The sequence below is a fragment of the Neomonachus schauinslandi genome, chromosome 10 (assembly GCF_002201575.2).
Source record: "Neomonachus schauinslandi chromosome 10, ASM220157v2, whole genome shotgun sequence".
NCBI classification, from domain to species: Eukaryota; Metazoa; Chordata; class Mammalia; order Carnivora; family Phocidae; genus Neomonachus; species Neomonachus schauinslandi.
The window spans coordinates 76,794,217-76,812,669 of NC_058412.1; the positions used below are offsets into that span (position 1 = coordinate 76,794,217).

Below are 18,453 nucleotides of genomic sequence, written 5' to 3' on the forward strand. Positions count from 1 at the left end.
AGGAAGGGAAATGGGAAGTGACTTCTAATGAGTATAGGGTTTCTTTGTGGGGTGAGGAAGATGTGCTGGAATGAAACATTGATGATGGTTGCACAGCTGTGTAAATAAACTAAAAACTACTAAATTGTATACTTTAAAAATGTTAGTTTCATAGTATATGAATTTTATCTCAACAAACAAGGTTATTTTTTTAAATTTTATTATGTTATGTTAATCACCATACATTACATCATTAGTTTTTAATGTAGGGTTCCATGATTCATTGTTTGCATATAACACCCAGTGCTCCATTCAATACGTGCCCTCTTTAATACCCATCACCGGGCTAGCCCATCCCCCCACCGCCTCCCCTCTAGAACCCTCAGTTTCAACAAACAAGGTTTTAAAGAATACATGAAATAAATAGGCTAACAATTAAAAAAAACCCAAACCTTGGCATTGGTGACACAGGATCAAAAAAGTGGCACTATTTTAATTTCCCAAGGGAAGCAGATTCAGATTTCTCTGTTGGTTTCATCCCAGTATCCCGACTCTGCTTAATGGTTCCCATTCTCATTACCATGTGACCCTCATGTTCTCAATCTAAAGTTCCCAAACTCCCCCAATCAGTCCCCTTCTCAATTCTTAATCTTGGTTTTTCCACTTTATACCAAGCATCTTGAATTGGTTTATCTTGACACGTCACACCATTTTTAAAGAAATAGTTGCCAGACGTAATTTGTGGCCTATGTCGGTGATCCTCAAGTATTTTGAGTTTATTTTAAATGTCATTGTAGATGCAGACACATTAAAATGTGGCTTTTGCGATTCCTCGCTTGGAATGTGTGCTCTGCCGATGGTTTCTTCTCAGCTTCCATGCACGTCTGTCACTGGCTGTTGCTCCTTATTTATCAATAGCCAGTTGCAGACCTTGGAGTTTAAACTTTCTTCCTGCAGCTGCCTCATTCACAGCCCACGTGTAAAGCAAATTTTTTTTTCAGTTTCCTTCTTTCAGAATTAGGCAGAAGAGAAAGTAAGGGAAATGTGGAACACTGTCTTTGAGATGATGTTAGCTCCTCTCCTACCTCCTGTCTACTGTTGGTGCTTTTCCGTCTTTATGTCTGCCTTTGTTCAATTTCCTTTTCCCACTGAGATTATAGGAATTAGAGACACTCAGGGTTGGAATCATTTTTTCCACTGGTTTACAAACAAGCTGAGTAAGCCATGGAATCCTTTTCCACAGAGATTTTGCTTTGATTTTTACAAGCATTAAAGGAAGAAGTAAAAATCATTTCATGGTATTCCAGGGGAGAAAGGGCCTAAAATTCATCCAAATTCTTTCCCATTGTACGCTAGTCCACTCAGGACTGACGCTACAACTGCCCATTTGACTTAGTGTCATATTAGAGATGTGACTTCAGGCACATCACTGCATCTTCTTGTTCCTCAGCCCTCACGTGTATAACCCCTGGGGCACTCCAGAGAACAGTTACCCAAACCTGCCTAGCAAGTCAGTTCTGCAGAATATTGGTGGGTTACCATTCTCTTCCCCTGCCTCCCTTCCTCCCCTTTCTAGGCTTCTGTGCAGTGCCAGGCAAATATGCTCGGCACATGGTGCTTTCACAACTGTAGATGAACAGAAGATATCAGTCACTCAGCAAGTATAGTGAACAAAGTGCATGACTGCTCAGAGACAGGTTGCTCTCCTGAGCCACGCTGTCAACACATCTTCTGGGTGCCCACCCCAGCGGGCTTCATTGTCTCACCTGCAGACAACCCTTGGCCCAACAGGTGCTGTCTGCTGAGCCGACTCACTTGTCTGACAGGCAAGCAGCTGGATTTCTTGTCCTAACAGTTGCCACCTTTCTCTCTCCCTCCTAGCTGTCCTTGATCCATCCCTCGCTCCCTCCCTCCCTCGCTCCCTCCCTCCCTTCCTTCCCTCCCTCCCTCCATCCCTGTTCCCCATCTTTCCTTCCTTCCCTCCCTTCCTGTCCCCCATCCTTTCCTTCTTTCCATTGGTCACTTTCAGCTTCTTCTGAACCTTTCTTTTTCAAATACTTCACAGTGTCCTTGCCATGCCACTTTCCGTGGGGCAGCCAAGTGTTGGCTTAGTGTCTCATGACACTCATGATAACAGGGATGTTGGAAAGTGTGTACCAAACTGTGGTCTGTCAAATATAAGCCTTCCCAAATATTCTATGCAGAAAGGTTCTGGAACTATATAACCTTAGGAAATACTATTTATGCCTCTAACCCATGGTGAGTCCCACTGCTGATTCCTCAGACAAGCCCTGTGAGAAAGAACCTGTTGAAACTGTTTATTTTCAAGCTCCCCAAACTTTTTGCCAAGAAACTGTCTTTCTGGCTAATAATAGCCACTGACATGCAGGAGAAGTAGTGTTTGTGGACCACAGTGTGAGAAACATTGAACTTGATGCTCTCTGAGGTCGGTTCCAGATCTAGAGCTCTGGTGTATTCATTAGCTAATGGTTCCCTTGAAAGGCACAAGGACCTAACATGGCAGGAATGTGGTGCTGGACAAGCAATCTTCAGTGGGGGAGGAGGAGCATATTAATCAAGGTTCTTCTGAGAAACAGAACCAACAGGGGGTGTGCGTGTGTATACAAAGAGGGAGAGAGGTTGAGACAGAGATTGAGATATTGAAAGAATTGGCTCACATGAGTGTGGAAACTACCAAGTCCAAACACTGCAGGTCAGGCCAACCAGCCTTCATGAGCTGCTGTTGCATTTCAGGTCCCAAGGCAGTCTGCTGTCACAATCCCCTCTTCCTCAGGGGACTTCAGTCTTTTTCCTATTAAAGGCCTTCAACTGAATGGAGGAGGGCCTTTCATGATATGGAGGGTAATCTGTTTTACCCAAAGTCTACTGATTTAAATGTTAATTTCACCTAAAATTACCTTCACAGAAATATCTTGAATAATCTTTGACCAAATAGATGGGTACTGTGGCCCAGCCAAGTTCACACATTAGATTAACTGTCGCCATGGGGAGGGCAGTTACGGTGATAAGTCCTTGATGGCCATGAGCCACTGGAGAATGACACCTTGAGGGGAGGAGTGGGCACAGAAAACAGTGCACAATTTATCTTTTTGCTCTGGCCCTGGCTATAGCAGTTATGTTTCAAAAGCATTGGCCAGTAGGTCTTGCTCATTAAAACATGTTTTGAGATCGACACGTAGAATGGAGACAACCAGGCACATTAATTCTGTGGCATAGAGGTGATCCGCTATGTGCTTCTCCTGCGAGTAACAGAGAGAAAATCTTTAGCAATCTCTCACATGATATAGGATGAGCTGTGAGCTTTCATCTCTGTCATGAATGAATGAGGATTTATGTAACACTTTTAATTAAAGTAACTGCAAGGGGATGGAAAGAACTCTTTAGTAAGTGACTGTAAGGAGTGGATAACGCCCTTCCCCTCCCCACCTGGGGAAGATGAGACTCAGCCACTAATTGGTGTAATTAGCACTGAAAGTGGGAAGATTTCCCCCTTTCTCTCCTCTCTTCAGCTTCGGAGCACCTAGGCTCTTTGTTTTTGCATGCTTGGCTGCCCCTTCTTTCCTTTATGAAGTTCAAGTTGCTTTGGGGTTTTCCTTGAGACCCCTTTTCAGAGAGTAATTGGGAGACTCAATCATGCCCCCAGGGTGACTGTGCTGTCTAGTCCTGGGTGAAGCTAGGAGTCAAAAGTTAGTCTCTGGTTCTTTAGAATCCCTTGTTAGAGTTGGTTTGATGTGTTTTTTAGGAAGTCCTTCTGTGGTAAGCTTGAATTTATCATTGAGGAAAGGCTCTTGTCTTTTTAAAAGAAGGCAACCCCCAAAACAGAGCAGAAACATGTGCTAATTTGTGTGTTGCTATGGACATAATTGAATACAAATTTTATTTCCTACTACACCTATTAATCGGAGAGAAGGGAGGAGAATAAAGTTGGAAGAAAGAGGAGACAAAGGCTTAGAATGTAATTAACAATAATTGAGGAAAAATAGTCACTCAAAGGGTTTTTCCAAGGAGGCTGATCCCGCTGACAAAAATGGCTCTGTTCTCTTTGCTGTTTCCTTGTGATGCAGGAGAACATGCAGGAGAACCTCAGGGATCAGAAGCTCTGGGGAGCCTCTGATTTGAGCTCCCTATACAGGGTAAGAAGAGGCTTTGTGAATCACATAGAAACCAACTGCTGGTAACTGGGGACAGTGCGCAAAGGGGCTTTTGATGCCAGGCTGGTTTAAAGTTCAAAAGCCAAAACCAAGCTTCTTTCAGAAGTTTTAGCTCTAGTAGGTTTGAGTGCATTATTTGAAAGGTGTTCTATTAAAATCTGAGGACATGGCTGACATGTAGCATTACTTGGCAGATCCTTTACATACTATTGAGAAATAGTTGTCTCTAAAGTGTTTTATTTCTTCAAATCCTATGCTGATTTTATATCCCCTTAAATATAATAATGGGTTATGGGTAGTGTTTTTGTTTCCCTAATATTGAGTGCTCCTTTTTTATTAAAAGTATAATTGGGGCGCCTGGGTGGCTCAGTTGGTTAAGCGACTGCCTTCGGCTCAGGTCATGATCCTGGAGTCCCTGGATCGAGTCCCACATCGGGCTCCCTGCTCGGCAGCGAGCTTGCTTCTTCCTCTGACCCTCCCCCCTCTCATGTGCTCGCGCTCTCTCTCTCTCTCTCATTCTGTCTCAAATAAATAAATAAAATCTTTTAAAAAAAAATAAATAAATAAAAGTATAATTGAACTTGAATCTGTATCTAGTAGAAGCATAACTGATGGGATCACCAAATCATAATTTAGAAAGCTCTTTCCATATTGCTGTAGTTCCAAAGCTTGGTTGCACAGTATAATCACCCAAGAAGCTTTGAAAAATCTCAATATCCAGACCATTTTAAAAAAAATGGGTAAGGCCCAGACATCAGAATTTAAAAAATTCAGAGAAGGGCACCTGGGTGGCTCAGTCGTTAAGCGTCTGCCTTCAGCTCAGGTCATGATCCCAGGGTCCTGGGATCGAGCCCCGCATCGGGCTCCCTGCTCTGCGGGAAGCCTGCTTCTCCCTCTCTCGCTCCCCCTGCTTGTGTTCCCTCTCTCGCTGTCTCTCTCTCTGTCAAGTAAATAAATAAAAAATCTTAACAACAACAACAAAAAATTCAGAGAATTCCAGTGTGCAGAGTTGAGAACCACTTATCTAAGTGAAATTAAACTTTGTAGGGCTGGTAGACCTAATATGCAGTAGTACATGTTATAAAAAAAAAAACAAACAAACCATCTCTTTGCCCAGCACCCCCTGCTGGTCCTCCTGGAGCTCTGCTGGTTTCAATGGGACTAAAAGCTCAGGGTCCTTTCTGCCTTCCTTCCAGTGGCATTCAGATAAATGTTTGCCAGTCCACTTGCTGGAATTAAAAAAGCTCTGATTTCCAGATTCTGTAAATTCTCCCAGCATGGTCAATTTTACCCTACCAGTGTGCTACTGGGGAGCATGGGGTTGGGAGGAGAAGTGTACAGTTAGCTCCCATGGGCCAGTGTAAGCCCGCTCCAGACACCAGTGCCTCCTTCTCAGCTTTAGATTTGCTCACCCCCTCCTCTGTGCCCACCCCCAGATACTCCTGTCTCCTTTAGGTGGCACTAGTGGTTTGAGCCACCTAGATGAATACTTTTATGTTGTATGGTGTTCTGCTCAGCTAACAGAGCACCTCCCCCACCACTTAAAGAGTATAGATAACCTTGGGAAAACACCAAGGGAACGTGTTGAAGGCTGGGAATATTTGGGCAATTAGCATTCTGGGTTGTACTTTAACCTGTGAGCTAAGGTGAGTTATAGATACAGCTCTAGGTGCTCTAGCTGACTATAGGAGGTTTCTGAGCCTGCTGAGTTGAGGGCCAGGCTCTGAATCAGAATAAATTCACCACAGCTAACAGCAGAGCTCCTGGAAGGGAGCCTGCCAGCCTTCTCTGGTTGACTGACTTCTACCTCAACACAAGCTACATGCCCCTAATTCTCGTCCCCACTCACCACAAAGCACTTTCACATGACTTTTCTCATTGAATCGCTTCAGCACACTTAGGAAGGCCAAGCAGATGCTCTCTTCGATCTGCAGGTAAAGAATTCTGCTGAAGCTCGGAGAGGTTAAGTGCTGTGACTCACCCAAGTTTGAGCAACTTAGCCAAGCCATAAGTGGTAGAGCCCGTGACTTGAACCCAAAGCTTCTGACCCCAAGTTTAATGCTCTCCTTACACATGGCCTTGGTCTGTCAGCCATCTCCACAGACACATGGGGTAGGCAACTTAGGTAGAGAAGGAAGTGAGATGAAAGGCAGCAGATTCCTGCCTTCCGGTCTTGTGAACTAATTCTTTGCCAGTCCTGGTTTAGAAAGCATGCTTCCTGAAATGAATGTGATCTGACAAAGAACATGTTCCAGCTTGGTAAATATTAAGTTGAGGGTGCAGGACAAATGGCTTATAGAATATGAATGGCACTGATGAACTGTAATTCCAAAAATAGAATCAGGAACAACCTCTGTCAAGAATGAGTCAGACCTAGAGGACACCTGGGATTCCAAGAAGTGGCTTCAGAAATATGGTTTGAAAGCCCAGAAACTGACCTTTTATGACGTCCTTGCTGACTGCTGCTTCCGCCATGCTGATGGAGTTGTTGATGTGAAAGCCAAACCAGAGGATGAGTCCGTGCAGACCAGTGCGGTGAGTGAAGTGAACTCCTGGGCCGGGCTGTGGGCTTCCCTTGATGTCTTGGGTGGGTAAGTCCTCCCCCAGATCAGAACCTAGGGCAGGGACCAAGGTTGAGAGGCAGCGTGGAGGGAGACCAGCTTGGGTTTTCCTGAAGGAAGATACCCTTGTGTTTCCCACCTTGCACTTCTCTGAATGGTACTTGTGGGAGTGGAGACCAAGTCTGGGAATGGTTTCTGAATATAAGTGGATTATACAATAATCATACATAAGCCAGGAGCTGGGTTTGTAGAAATTCAGGCATTATGGGTCTCAGAATTATTCAGCCTTTTCAAAAGAGAAGCCCTTTGTTTCCCCATATTGAATGGAAGAGAGAAACTGCTGGTGAAGATGCCCGAAGCCGGCATCTCTATGGTCCTCTTGTATTGTCACTCTCTTAAAGATGCATTAGTCTAGTGACTACCAGCCAGCATCTAGTGGATTCCCAGTAAATACAAAATCAAATCCTCTAAGGGATCATAGCACCGGAAGGGTGTATATTTAAAACTCTTGAAAGGTATAGTTCTGTTGCGTGAATGGGTCTGGAAGGAATACATCTTCTCAAAGTGCCTGACTCTGGCTCACAAGTGAAGGATAATGAATGAGTGGCTCCTAAACTTTAGCATGAGTGAGTCAGTGGGTTTGAGGTGGGGCCCAGATGATGCTGAAGCTGCTGGTCCAGAGGCCATACTCTGAGAAACATTGATTTGTAGACAGTACTCAGAAGATTATCGCAAGTTTAGAATTACAGAAAGACTAAAAAGTATCACGATATGAAACAAAATCAGTATAAAGTAAATATTCCAAAATTGTAAAATTGAAGGAAAACCCTTTTAGAAGGTAATAAAGGCCCAGGTCCACACTGTGAAGTGAGAACCAAAATGTGAGCAACAGAGCAGATGTGCCAGTAAGAGCAGCCCAGAGGAGAACTGGAGAGGAAATCAAGGTCCTCTGATAAACTGTCACTTTATGTGTCCTCCAAGGCTCCAATTCAGTGTCACCACTGAGGTGTCTGTCAGTCCTACAGAGGTGAGACCCCACTCTCTTTGCCACTCCTTAGGCTGGCTGGCCACTGGGCTCAACAGGTCCTCCTGAGGAAGGGCTCCTTCCTTGGGGGCTCCACCAGTGAACTGCAAGGAGGAAAATGTAAAAATTGGATGAGAAAAATGCAGAATTGGGGTGCTTGGGTGGCTCAGTTGGTTAAGTGTCTGACTCTTGATTTTGACTCAGGTCATGATCATTGATGATCATGATCATCAAACCCGGGTCATGAGATTGAGCCCTGCTTTGGACTCCACTCTGAGTATGGAGCCTGCTTAACATTCTCTCTCTCGCTCCCTCTCCCTCTGCCACTTGCATTCTCTCTCTCCTTCTAAATAAATAAATAAATAAATAAATAAATAAATAAATAAATAAATAAATAAATAGAAAATGAAAAGAAAAAGAAAAATGCAGAACTGACGGAAGACTTGTTTCCTGTCTCATATACCAGGATGCAGAGTAATTGCCATGTTGCAGGGAAATCTCATTTGTGGGTTCCCTCCCCCAGCACAGTTTTCTGATTTTGTAGTCATTATTCAGTAATGTTATTAGTTCAGGAAATCGTATGTAACTAGATTTTCATTTTTAAAATACAATAGGCCCTGAATATTTAAAAATATCAATCCCTGTCAATTTAAACGTAGCTTACTGCGAGACCTGGTGATGATGTGGTATGTTCAAGCCCATCTCTAAAACTGATTTCTCCTTATTCTTGATGCTTTTGAACGAAATCTTAACAGGGACAGTTTGAAGAGTGTGGCTTATAAATGGGGAATTTTACCTCAAATTTCTTGTGCTAAAAAATAATATAGTAGAAGTTGAGAAGTGTACAGTACAGTTATCCTCATTCACAAATATTGATGAAAAAGGGACAATTTTATTTTCAGTACTTCGGGCTACAGATCTGAAACTGGATTTATACCTAAATTTGTGATGTGTGTGAGGTAGGGAATAACTGAAGCTGTGAAATAAGTTGATTATTTAGGGTTCCTCCAGATCCCTCAAACTTGTAACTCTAAAAACTGGTTTGTAGGGATGGATCCAGGTACCTTGTTTACGCTGAGAAATAAGTGACTAAAAAGGCCTTGCTATGTGGTGTTTCTAAGAGGGATGAGCAGGTATGAGGAGGAGACAAAAATGCATTTCCAATTAGAGGATTTCAGGCAAAGTCTAGTAAGTTGATATTTGGGGCACCCCTTAAGTCACATTGCATTCATAAGTGCTTATGCTGCTTGTGCACAAGGCAGCCTTGATGTTCACAAACCCACTCTAGTCTCACCATTTATTCCTCTAATAGAAATTTATTGAGCTTTCACTAGGTGTCAGGCTGTGTGCTCTGGATTTGGAGTAAGAAGACCTGGGTGTAAATGCTACTTCTCCAGTTACTAGTTATGAGATGTTGAGCAAATAAATTAACTGAGTCTTACTCTCCACATCTGTAAAATGAGTGGTGTAAAGTCCAAGTTAAAAAATGCATGTCTGAGCACAGTGCCTGGCACTTAGGAGATGCCTGGTACATGTTACCTTCCTTTTTTTTTTTTTTTTTTTTAAATTGCAAACATTGTGACTCAGAAATGAGCATTTATAGAATGCCCATGTGCTTTATACATAAGGTGAGTATTTGTGCTCTAATAGCACACACAAGAAGACAAAGCCATAGGGCCTCTGCGAGGTTAGGCCATGAGATGGCAGGGTTTGAACTCCTATCTGCTGGCCCTCACGCTGCGCTTTTCCCATCCTGACACTTTGTTGTCTGACAACCGCATTCACGTAATGTATGGTCTGGTGTGTTTTCGTCTGGGAGCGCATAAGACACAATTGGAAAAGGCCATGTGACGGGTTGGAGAATAGGGAGACTCTCATGTGACAAGAACATGGTAAGAACAAGAGAGAGGACATCTTTCTCCTTCCATCCTTGTGTTGTGCCTGAGATGTGGTTCCCCTGGTGCCTGTCTTGGGAACATCAAGACCGATCTCATCAGGCCCTGCAACCCTGTTCACATCAATCACCACAGATCTCTCAATTCTCATCCTTGTGTGGCTCTGACATCCCTTCTTTGAGCCCCCTCCAACCCTCTTGCCCCCTAAATTCCCTCCACTGTGCCCTCTGGCACTAGAAGTCGTCAGTACACCCACGATAGCAAGTGCCCTGCAGTGTTCCCTTCGCCTGCTTGTCTGGGTTCTCTCTTGAGGACCCTGGTTTCGCTCCTATTTGCCTTGGACCTGTGGGCGGGAGAGGTGGGTTCCTCATTGCTGTTTCTTGATCATTCTCCCTCCTCATTCCTCATATAGAAAGGGGGAGAATGAGTAAATGCGGAATAGGGATCAGTGCACACACTGAGGGGCTGGCCTTCAACAAAAGTAAGGACAATTCAGCCATCCTAGAAAAAATAAGGTGGAACATATAGATGCAAATGTTGGGGGATTTGTAGATATGAGGTGGATACTTACGGATCCTCATTGCTGTTTCCTCATTCCTCATTGCTGTTTCTTGATCATTCTCCCTCCCCCTTCCCATGTCATCAGAATGTCCACCCATAGCACCTCCTGAGGCTGACATCTTCTGAGCCCCAGGTCACCCCCATCAGTAATTGAAGATTATAGCTTCTGGCTTGCTGTCCCTAGCTCCAGCTGTTTTTAATGTCAATCCCATGAAAATGACCCTTCCCACACCCTGACCTTTCATTTCTCTGACCTCCTCTTCAGTGACTTCCTCCTACACCCCCTCTCTACCACTCCTGCCATAGGCATCCCCTTGACCTTGTCATTACAAATAACGCTACCATCATAACCCACATAATCAATTCCGAAAGTACCACTTTTTGACCTCTTCTTTTAAGGTCATTTCCTCTACTACCCTGATTCCAATCTTTCAACCCCACCGGGATGATACATTTTGTTGTTTCTACTCCTTGTTCTCTGTTCTCTCTAACCTTTTGTCCCTCTTATACATGCTCAACTACTTTTCCTCTCTTACATTATTGCGCTCATCTATGAAACCCCAACCCTGGTTAAATTCAACTCTCAGCCTTTTCTGCCTTATAGATGCACAGATGACTGCATTAGAAGAAATCAGAGAAAAGCACCCAGCCATGGTGCCTGGCTTCCCTTTAAATTCCTGACCTCTAACTTCACATGGATCTCTTGTGCTGCCACCCGTCCTTCTGTGCTTTTCCAAACCACTCAGATGCTCATTCTCCAAGATGTCTACTCTTTTCTCATCAAACTTCAAATATCTTCTCCTCTTTGCTCACTCTCAGCAAGTGACCCTTGCTTCCCATTTCACTGAACATTGGCGTGAACATCCATAAGCATCCACCTCATATCTACAGATCCCCCAACATTTGCACCTATATGTTCCACCTTATTTTTTCTAGGATAGCTGAATTGTCCTTACTTTTGTTGAAGGCCAGCCCCTCAGTGTGTGCACTGATCCCTATTCCGCATTTACTCATTCTCCCCCTTTCTATATCATCAATATTGTTCTCATTTCTGGATCTTTCCCATCAGCACACAAACATAGTGTTCTTCCTCACATCTTAAAAATACAGTTTTTTGGGGCACCTGGGTGGCTCAGTCGGTTAATCATCCAACTATTAATTTTCATTGAGGTCATGATCTCAGGGTCATGCAATGGAGCCCTGGGCTTGGAGCTGCTTGAGATTCTCACTCCCTCTCTCCCTCTGTCCCTCCCCTTGCATTCTCTCTCTCTCTACAAAAAAACCCCAAAAAACAAAAAACAATTTTTTAAAAAGATTTTATTTATTTATGTGACAGAGAGAGACACAGCGAGAGCGGGAACACAAGCAGGGGGAGTGGCAGAGGGAGAGGGAGAAGCAGGCTTCCTGTGGAGCAGGGAGCCCGACGCAGGGCTCAATCCCAGGACCCTGGGATCATGACCTGAGCCGAAGGCAGATGCTTAACGACTGAGCCACCCAGGCACCCCCAAAAAACAATTTTTTGACCCCCATATTTATCTCTAGTTTTACATCATTTGCCTCATTCCTCTGCTCCTCTTTAGAATTCAACTCCTCAGGAGTTTTATACATTCCCTTTCTCCAGTTTTGCAGTTTTCCTATGCCTTCATGAATGCACTCCAATTGGGCAAGGCCCCCTCTCCACCAAAACCCACTCTTTCCAGGGATACCTGAATTGCTAAATCCAGGGGTCAGTTCTCAGTCTCGCTCTTACTTGACCTACTATCAACATTGATATAGTTAGTTACTTCCTTGAACTTCTTTTGCTTGCAGAGTACACACTATCCTGTTTTCCTCCTACTGACTATTCTTTGTCAATGTTCTTTGTTTCTTCTTTCCCATGTCTCCAGCCTCTAAATGCTGAAGGGCCTCAAGGTGCAGTCCTCAGACCTTCTCTCTCTGTAACCATTCTCTACATGATCTCATCTAGTCCTGTGGCTTTTAATACTGTGTGCATGCGGGTGCCTTCTACATTTGAATATCCAGCCCTGAGTCCTTCCCTCCTTTCCTCCTGACTACTTGCCATGTCACTAGGATATCTGATAGGCACCTTGAACCTAGCACATCAGACACAGGTCCAGATCTTCCCCTTCAAGGCTACTTTTCCATAATCTTCCTTCCATCAATTCATTGCACCTCAATTTTTATAGTTATCTGGGCTGAAAACCAGAGAGTCATTCCTTAAGTCCTCTCTTTTCTCTCATATCCACATCGGACCTCTCATTAAATGCTGTTAGTTCTATCTTTATAACGTGTCTGTAATTCAGAATCTGACCACTTCTCGCCACTTTCAATACTACCCCTGGTCCATGCCACCTAACTGATCTCCTGACTCCCTGCTTCTGCCCTTGACTCTCTACTGTCTATTCTCAACAGAGTAACCACAGTATCCTTTACTTATTTATTTATTTATTAAGTCAGCTCCATGCCTCACATGGAGCCCAATGCAGGGCTTGAACTCATGACCCTGAGATCAAGACCTGAGCTAAAATTGAGAGTCGGACACTTAGATGACTGAGCCACCCAAGTGCCCTACCACAGTATCCTTTAAAATGATATTTTTATAAATTAAATTTTAAAATTATAAATAAAACTTAAAACTATAAATTATGTCATTTGTCTAAGAGGGTAGATCTTAGATTATCACAAGAAAAAAATTTATAACTGTGTGATAATGTTACCTAAATTTATTGTGGTAATCATTTTGTACTGTATGCATATATCAAATCATATTGTATATGTAACATAATGTTATATGTCAATCATATCTTAATTTTAAAAAATGTGTCACTTCTCATGTTAAAGCCCTTGGGTAGTTCCTTTTTCACTCAGAGAAGCTAGAGTCACTTCCATTAGCTAGTGGACTTTATGGAGTCTGCTTCTGGCCCTCCTCATACTGCTCTGGCTTCATCTTACTCCTTCCCCTAGCTCACTCTGTTTCAACTACACCAGCCTTCCTAAAATTCTACAGACATGCTAGGCAGACTCTTACTCTTACCTCAGGGCTTTTGCCTTTGCTTTGTCCTCAGACTTCCCCCCAGACCTCCATATGGCCACACTCCTTGTTCCTGTTGGTCTCTGTTCATATTTCTTCTTCTCTTTATGGCTTTCTTTTTTCAGGTTTTAGCTTCTTCATCCTCCCATCCCCTGTTCTCCATTCTCTTCCATAGAATTTGTCATTGTCTGACCTGCTGTGTAATTGTTTATTATCTAGCTCTTCCCCTGTAGTGTGATCTCCATGAAGGCAGGAATTTTGGTCTTTGTTTATGGATTGTATTGCTGCTGCCTGCAAGATTTTACTGCTGGTGGCATGGAGTCATTCTTGATAAATTCATAAATTGGTTGGGTGAGCTCTCTGTTTGGGAAGCCATTGTCCTCAGACCAGTTTTGTATGTGCCAGTAGAGGGTGCTAGGTGTGGAATGGGGGTTCTTGGCTACTTTCCTTCATTTGGAGCTGGAAGTAACAATGGAAAGATGTTTTATGTGAATCTCAAGTCCCACCTCCTCTAGGTAGTCCTCCTGACCCTCTAGTCCGTGAGGATGCTTTCTTCTTTGCCAGATTGCCCAGTTATTATTGTCTCAACCCAGCGTCTGTACTCTGCCTTGCTAACTTTCTCTGTGTGTGTGTGTGTTTCCCTGCTGGAAACATCTTCTCTGGGGCCCAGATGGGATTGCACATGTCTTTCTGACCATCATGCATGACATCTGGCACAGGGCTCCACATAGAGCAGGCCCCAGTGCATGTTTTGTTGAACCAACAGTTGAATGATTTTACTATGGGAGTGAGTGCTAAGAGCTGTATAAATAAGATAAGATGGGGTACCATCTGGAGATGACTTTGAATGGTCTGAGTGGCTTCTATCCTTTGTCTTTTCCTTAGGAGACCAACAAGAAGACAGTCCATGCGAAATACTGCAGTAGATTTGTTCATGCTCCCTGGAAGGATGGGAGCTTGGTCCACGTCTGCATTACCAAGGAGAAGTGTACATGGTACAGCGAGAGAATCCACACAGTCCTTGCCCAGATTCAGAGGAGGTTGGTATATTTGCAGGAGGGTACAAGTGGTTTAGTCTCTCTTGAAATTCAAATCTGCTTGACCTCTTCGTAAAAGCTTAACCACGAGAAACAGCCAGTTAACCTTGCTAAGTCAGGGTTGCCATCTGATTGATGCCTTGCTGGTGGCCTTGTTGTTAACAATAAAGAGGGATGTTTCAGGCCTGGGAAAAAGGATGTTGTTTAAAAGACACTCCACTTGGTCCCTGCCAGGTCTCTTTGTCCCTCTCCACCCCCCAAGTGTCAGGGGTTGTTGGGAAATTCTCTCCCCTCTTCTGTTTTACAGAAGTCTTTGTGGAGAGTTGGTACCATCTCTCCCTTAAATGTTTGTAGAATTCATCACTGAGGCCATCTGGGCCTGTAATTTTTCTTTGTGGGGAGGTTTTAAACTATGTATTCAATTTCTTCCCATGTGCATAACTGATGTGAGTAACTGATGTCATCTTTATTTTCAGTCTGCTGGAGTTTGTCCATTTTATTAATCTTTTCAAAGAACCAGCTTTTGGTTTCAGTGGGTTTTTTCTCCATATAGTTTTCCCCTTTCTGTGCCATTGATTTCTATTCTTTATTATTTCCTTCTTTCTCATTACTTTGGGTTTAAGTTTCTTAAGATGGATGCTTAGGTCACTGATTTGAGACCTTTCTTTCTAATATAAGCATTTAAATTTTCTGCTGATACTGCTTTAGCTGCCTCTCACAGATTATTCACTTAAAAATATTTTTGAATTTTCCTTATAATTTCTTCTTTGAGCAAAGGTTATTTAGAAATATGTTGTTTACCTTTCAAATATTTGTGGATTTTCCTGATAGCTTTTAATTTCACTATGGACAGAGGGATATGGTATGATTTCAGTTCTTATAGAGACCTGTTTTGTGGCCCAGAATATGAAGAAAAGCTACACATTCTGCTTTTGTTGGGTGGAGTGTGCTATAAATAGTTCAAGTTGGCTGATAAGTTTGTTTTGGTCTCCCATATTATTACTGATTTTTTGTTGAATTGTTCTACAAATTGTTGAGATAAGAGTGTTGAAATCTCCAGCGATGGTTGTGGATTTGCCCATTCTTTTTTCAATTCTGTCATTTTTTTCCTTCATGTGTTTTGTAACTCTATTAGTAGGTGCATGTACATTTAGGGTTGTTATGTCCTCTTGATGAATCAACTCCTTTATTATTATGAAATGTCCCTTTTTATCTCTGGCAGTATTCCTTGTTCTGAAATCTGCTTTGTCCAACATCAATAGAGCTGCTCCAGCTTGCTTTTGATCATTTTCTGCATGTTTTATCTTTTTTCTATTTTTTTTTTTTTTACCTTTACCTGTTTGAGTCTTATATTGAAATAGGTTTCTTATAGGTAGGATATATATGGGTATTGTTTTTTAAATCCAATCTGACCATCTCTGCCTTTTTTTTTTAAACGCCATATTGTTCTTAGAAACAAACAAACAAGCAAACAAAGATAATGTAAGGAGTGAAAAACAAAACAAAACAAAACTGGAGAACCAACTTATTAATCTTCTCAGAAAGATAGAAAATACCACACTCAGAAAGTTGGAAAAGACTGTTATGTAGATAGATAGATAAATAGATAGATATTAAGAATTATAAGAGCTCTTCAAAATATGCCAAAATAACTATTCAGGGACACCTCGGTGGCTCAGTTGGCTAAGCGTCTGCCTTCAGCTCAGGTGATGATCCCAGTGTCCTGGGATCGAGCCCCGCATTGGGCTCCTTGCTCAGCGGGAAGTGTGCTTCTCCCTCTTCCACTCCCCCTGCTTGTGTTCCCTCTCTCACTGTGTGTGTGTCTCTCTCTCTCTGACAAATAAATAAATAAATAAATACATAAAATCTTAAAAAAAACTATTCAGTGAGAGAGCTGGAAGATGAAGGCAGTCTCTCTGAAAGCAGAACCCAAGCACTCCATGGTTGATGTTAACATACACGCATACATACAAATAGATAGCTTATGGACATATATAAAATGAAGGGGAGATCTTAAGAAAAAATTTCAGAACTGCAAGACCAGTGGTTCCAAACCAAAAGAAAGTTGCAAGGAATGTCTAGAAAATGGGTAATAAAGACCCATCCAGGATACATCATCACAAAATTTTAAATACTAGAGATAAAAGATCCTAATAGCTACCATTTATCCCCTCCCCAACCCCTGGTTGAGTTTATTTCGTTTGTTTCTTTTTATCTTTTGGTCCTCTTCAGCCATTTTTCCCACCTTGCCTCTTGCAACCACCAATCTGCTTGTTCTTTGTATCTATGAACTTATTTTTTGTTTTCTTTTTATTTGCTTTAGATTCCACATAGAGGAGAGATGATAAAAGTATTTGTCTTTCTCTGTCTTACTTATCTCACTTAGTATATTGTCTTCAAGGTCCATCCATGTTGTTGAAAATGGCAAGATTTCATTCTTTTTTATGGCTGAATGATACTCCATTCTGTGTGTGTGTGTGTGTGTGTGTGTGTGTGTGTGTGTGTGTGTATACATATACATCTTCTTTATCCATTCATCTATCAATGGACACTTGGGTTGTTTCCATATCTTGGCTATTGTAAATAATGCTGCAGTAAACATAGGGGTGCATATATATGTTTTCAAGTTAGTGTTTTCTTTTTTGCATAATACCCAGAAGTAGAATTGCTGAATTATGTGGCATTTCTATTTTTTTAAAGATTTATTTATTTATTTATTTTAGAGAGAGAGAAAGAGCACAAGCATGAGGGACAGAGGGAGAAGGAGAGAGAATCTCAGGCAGACTCCATGGTGAGCATGGAGCCCGACATAGGGGTCTCATGACCCTGAGATCATGACCTGAGCCAAAACCAAGGATTGGATGCTTAACCAACTGTGCCACCCAGGCACCCCTTCTATTTTTAATTTTTGAGGAACCTCCATACTGTTTTCCACAGTGGCTGTACCAATTTACATTCCCACCAGCAGTGCAGGAGGGTTCCCTTTTCTCCACATCCTGACCAACGCTTGTTATCTCTTGTCGATTTGATAATAGCCATTTCTAATCTCTGCCTTTTAATTGGAGTATTAAGATCATTTCCATTTAATGTGATTATTTGGTTGGATTTAAATCTAAGATCTTGCTGTTTATTTTTTGTCTCACCTGTTCTTTGTTCCCTTTTTACTCTTCTATCTTCTTTTGTTGGAGTATTTTTTATGATTCCATTTTATTTCGACTACTGGCTTAAACTCTACCTCTTTATTTTGTTTTGTTGTGTGTATGATAGCTTTAGCACTTATAGTATGTATCTTTAACTTACCACGTCTACTTTCAGATAATATTTCACTTCATCTATATCATAAAAATCTTACAACTTCCATTGCCCCTTCTGTCTTTTCTGCTGTTGTCCTACACTTTATTTCCATATGCGATAAACCCACAATACATTATAAATAATCAACTGTCATATAAATAGACTTAAAATGAGAATTAATATATTTTGTATTTATCCACATATTTGATATTTCTGTGGCTCTTTATTCTTTTGTATAGATCCTTGTGCAGGTTTGTTGGTAACAAAGTGCCTCAGCTGTTTTAGTCTGAAAGACTCTAATTTACTTTTATGTTTGGGAGATTTTTTTTTGTTTTGCTTTATATAGAATTGTAGGTTTACAGTTTTATATTTCAGTACTTTAAAAATATTTCTCCATTGTCCTTTGCCTTGCTTGATTTATGATGAAAACTCTTATATTATTTTTATGTTGTCTCTGGGTGCTTTTTTTTTATCTTTATCATTGAATTTCAAATTATATATTATGATGTGTGTTGGTGGGTTTTTTTTTTCATTTTTCTTCTGTTTAGGTTGTTTGAGCTTCTTGTATATATGGGTATATTGTTTTATCAAAATCAGAAACGTTTGGCCATATTTCTCCAAATATTTTTTCTGTTTCCCTCTTTCTCCTTTTTCTTAGTCTCTACACATATGTTAGGCTCCTTGATGTTGTTCTATGGGTTGCTTATTCTCTATTTTTTTTAGGCTTTTTCTCTGTGTTTCATTTTAAATTGCTTCCTATTGCAATGTCCTTTTTAAGGTTCCCTGATCTTCTGCTAGTGTAATGTCTGTTAATACCATGTAGTGTATTTTTAATTTTGGTAATTGTACATCTCTGTAAGTTTCCTTTTGTACTTTCCATTCCTTTCCTTGTTCTGCTT

At 41.7% G+C, this 18,453-nt stretch overlaps 1 protein-coding gene across 1 annotated transcript in view; it reads left to right on the forward strand.

Annotated features, from left to right (window-relative positions):
• Positions 1-18,453, forward strand: part of VWA3B (von Willebrand factor A domain containing 3B) — a 208,277-nt gene that overhangs the window by 75,376 nt on the left and 114,448 nt on the right. Inside the window, exons 8-9 of the mRNA XM_021701230.1 lie at positions 6,490-6,686; positions 14,109-14,263. Coding sequence (XP_021556905.1) covers positions 6,490-6,686; positions 14,109-14,263 — 352 coding nt within the window. The remainder of the gene's footprint in view (positions 1-6,489; positions 6,687-14,108; positions 14,264-18,453) is intronic.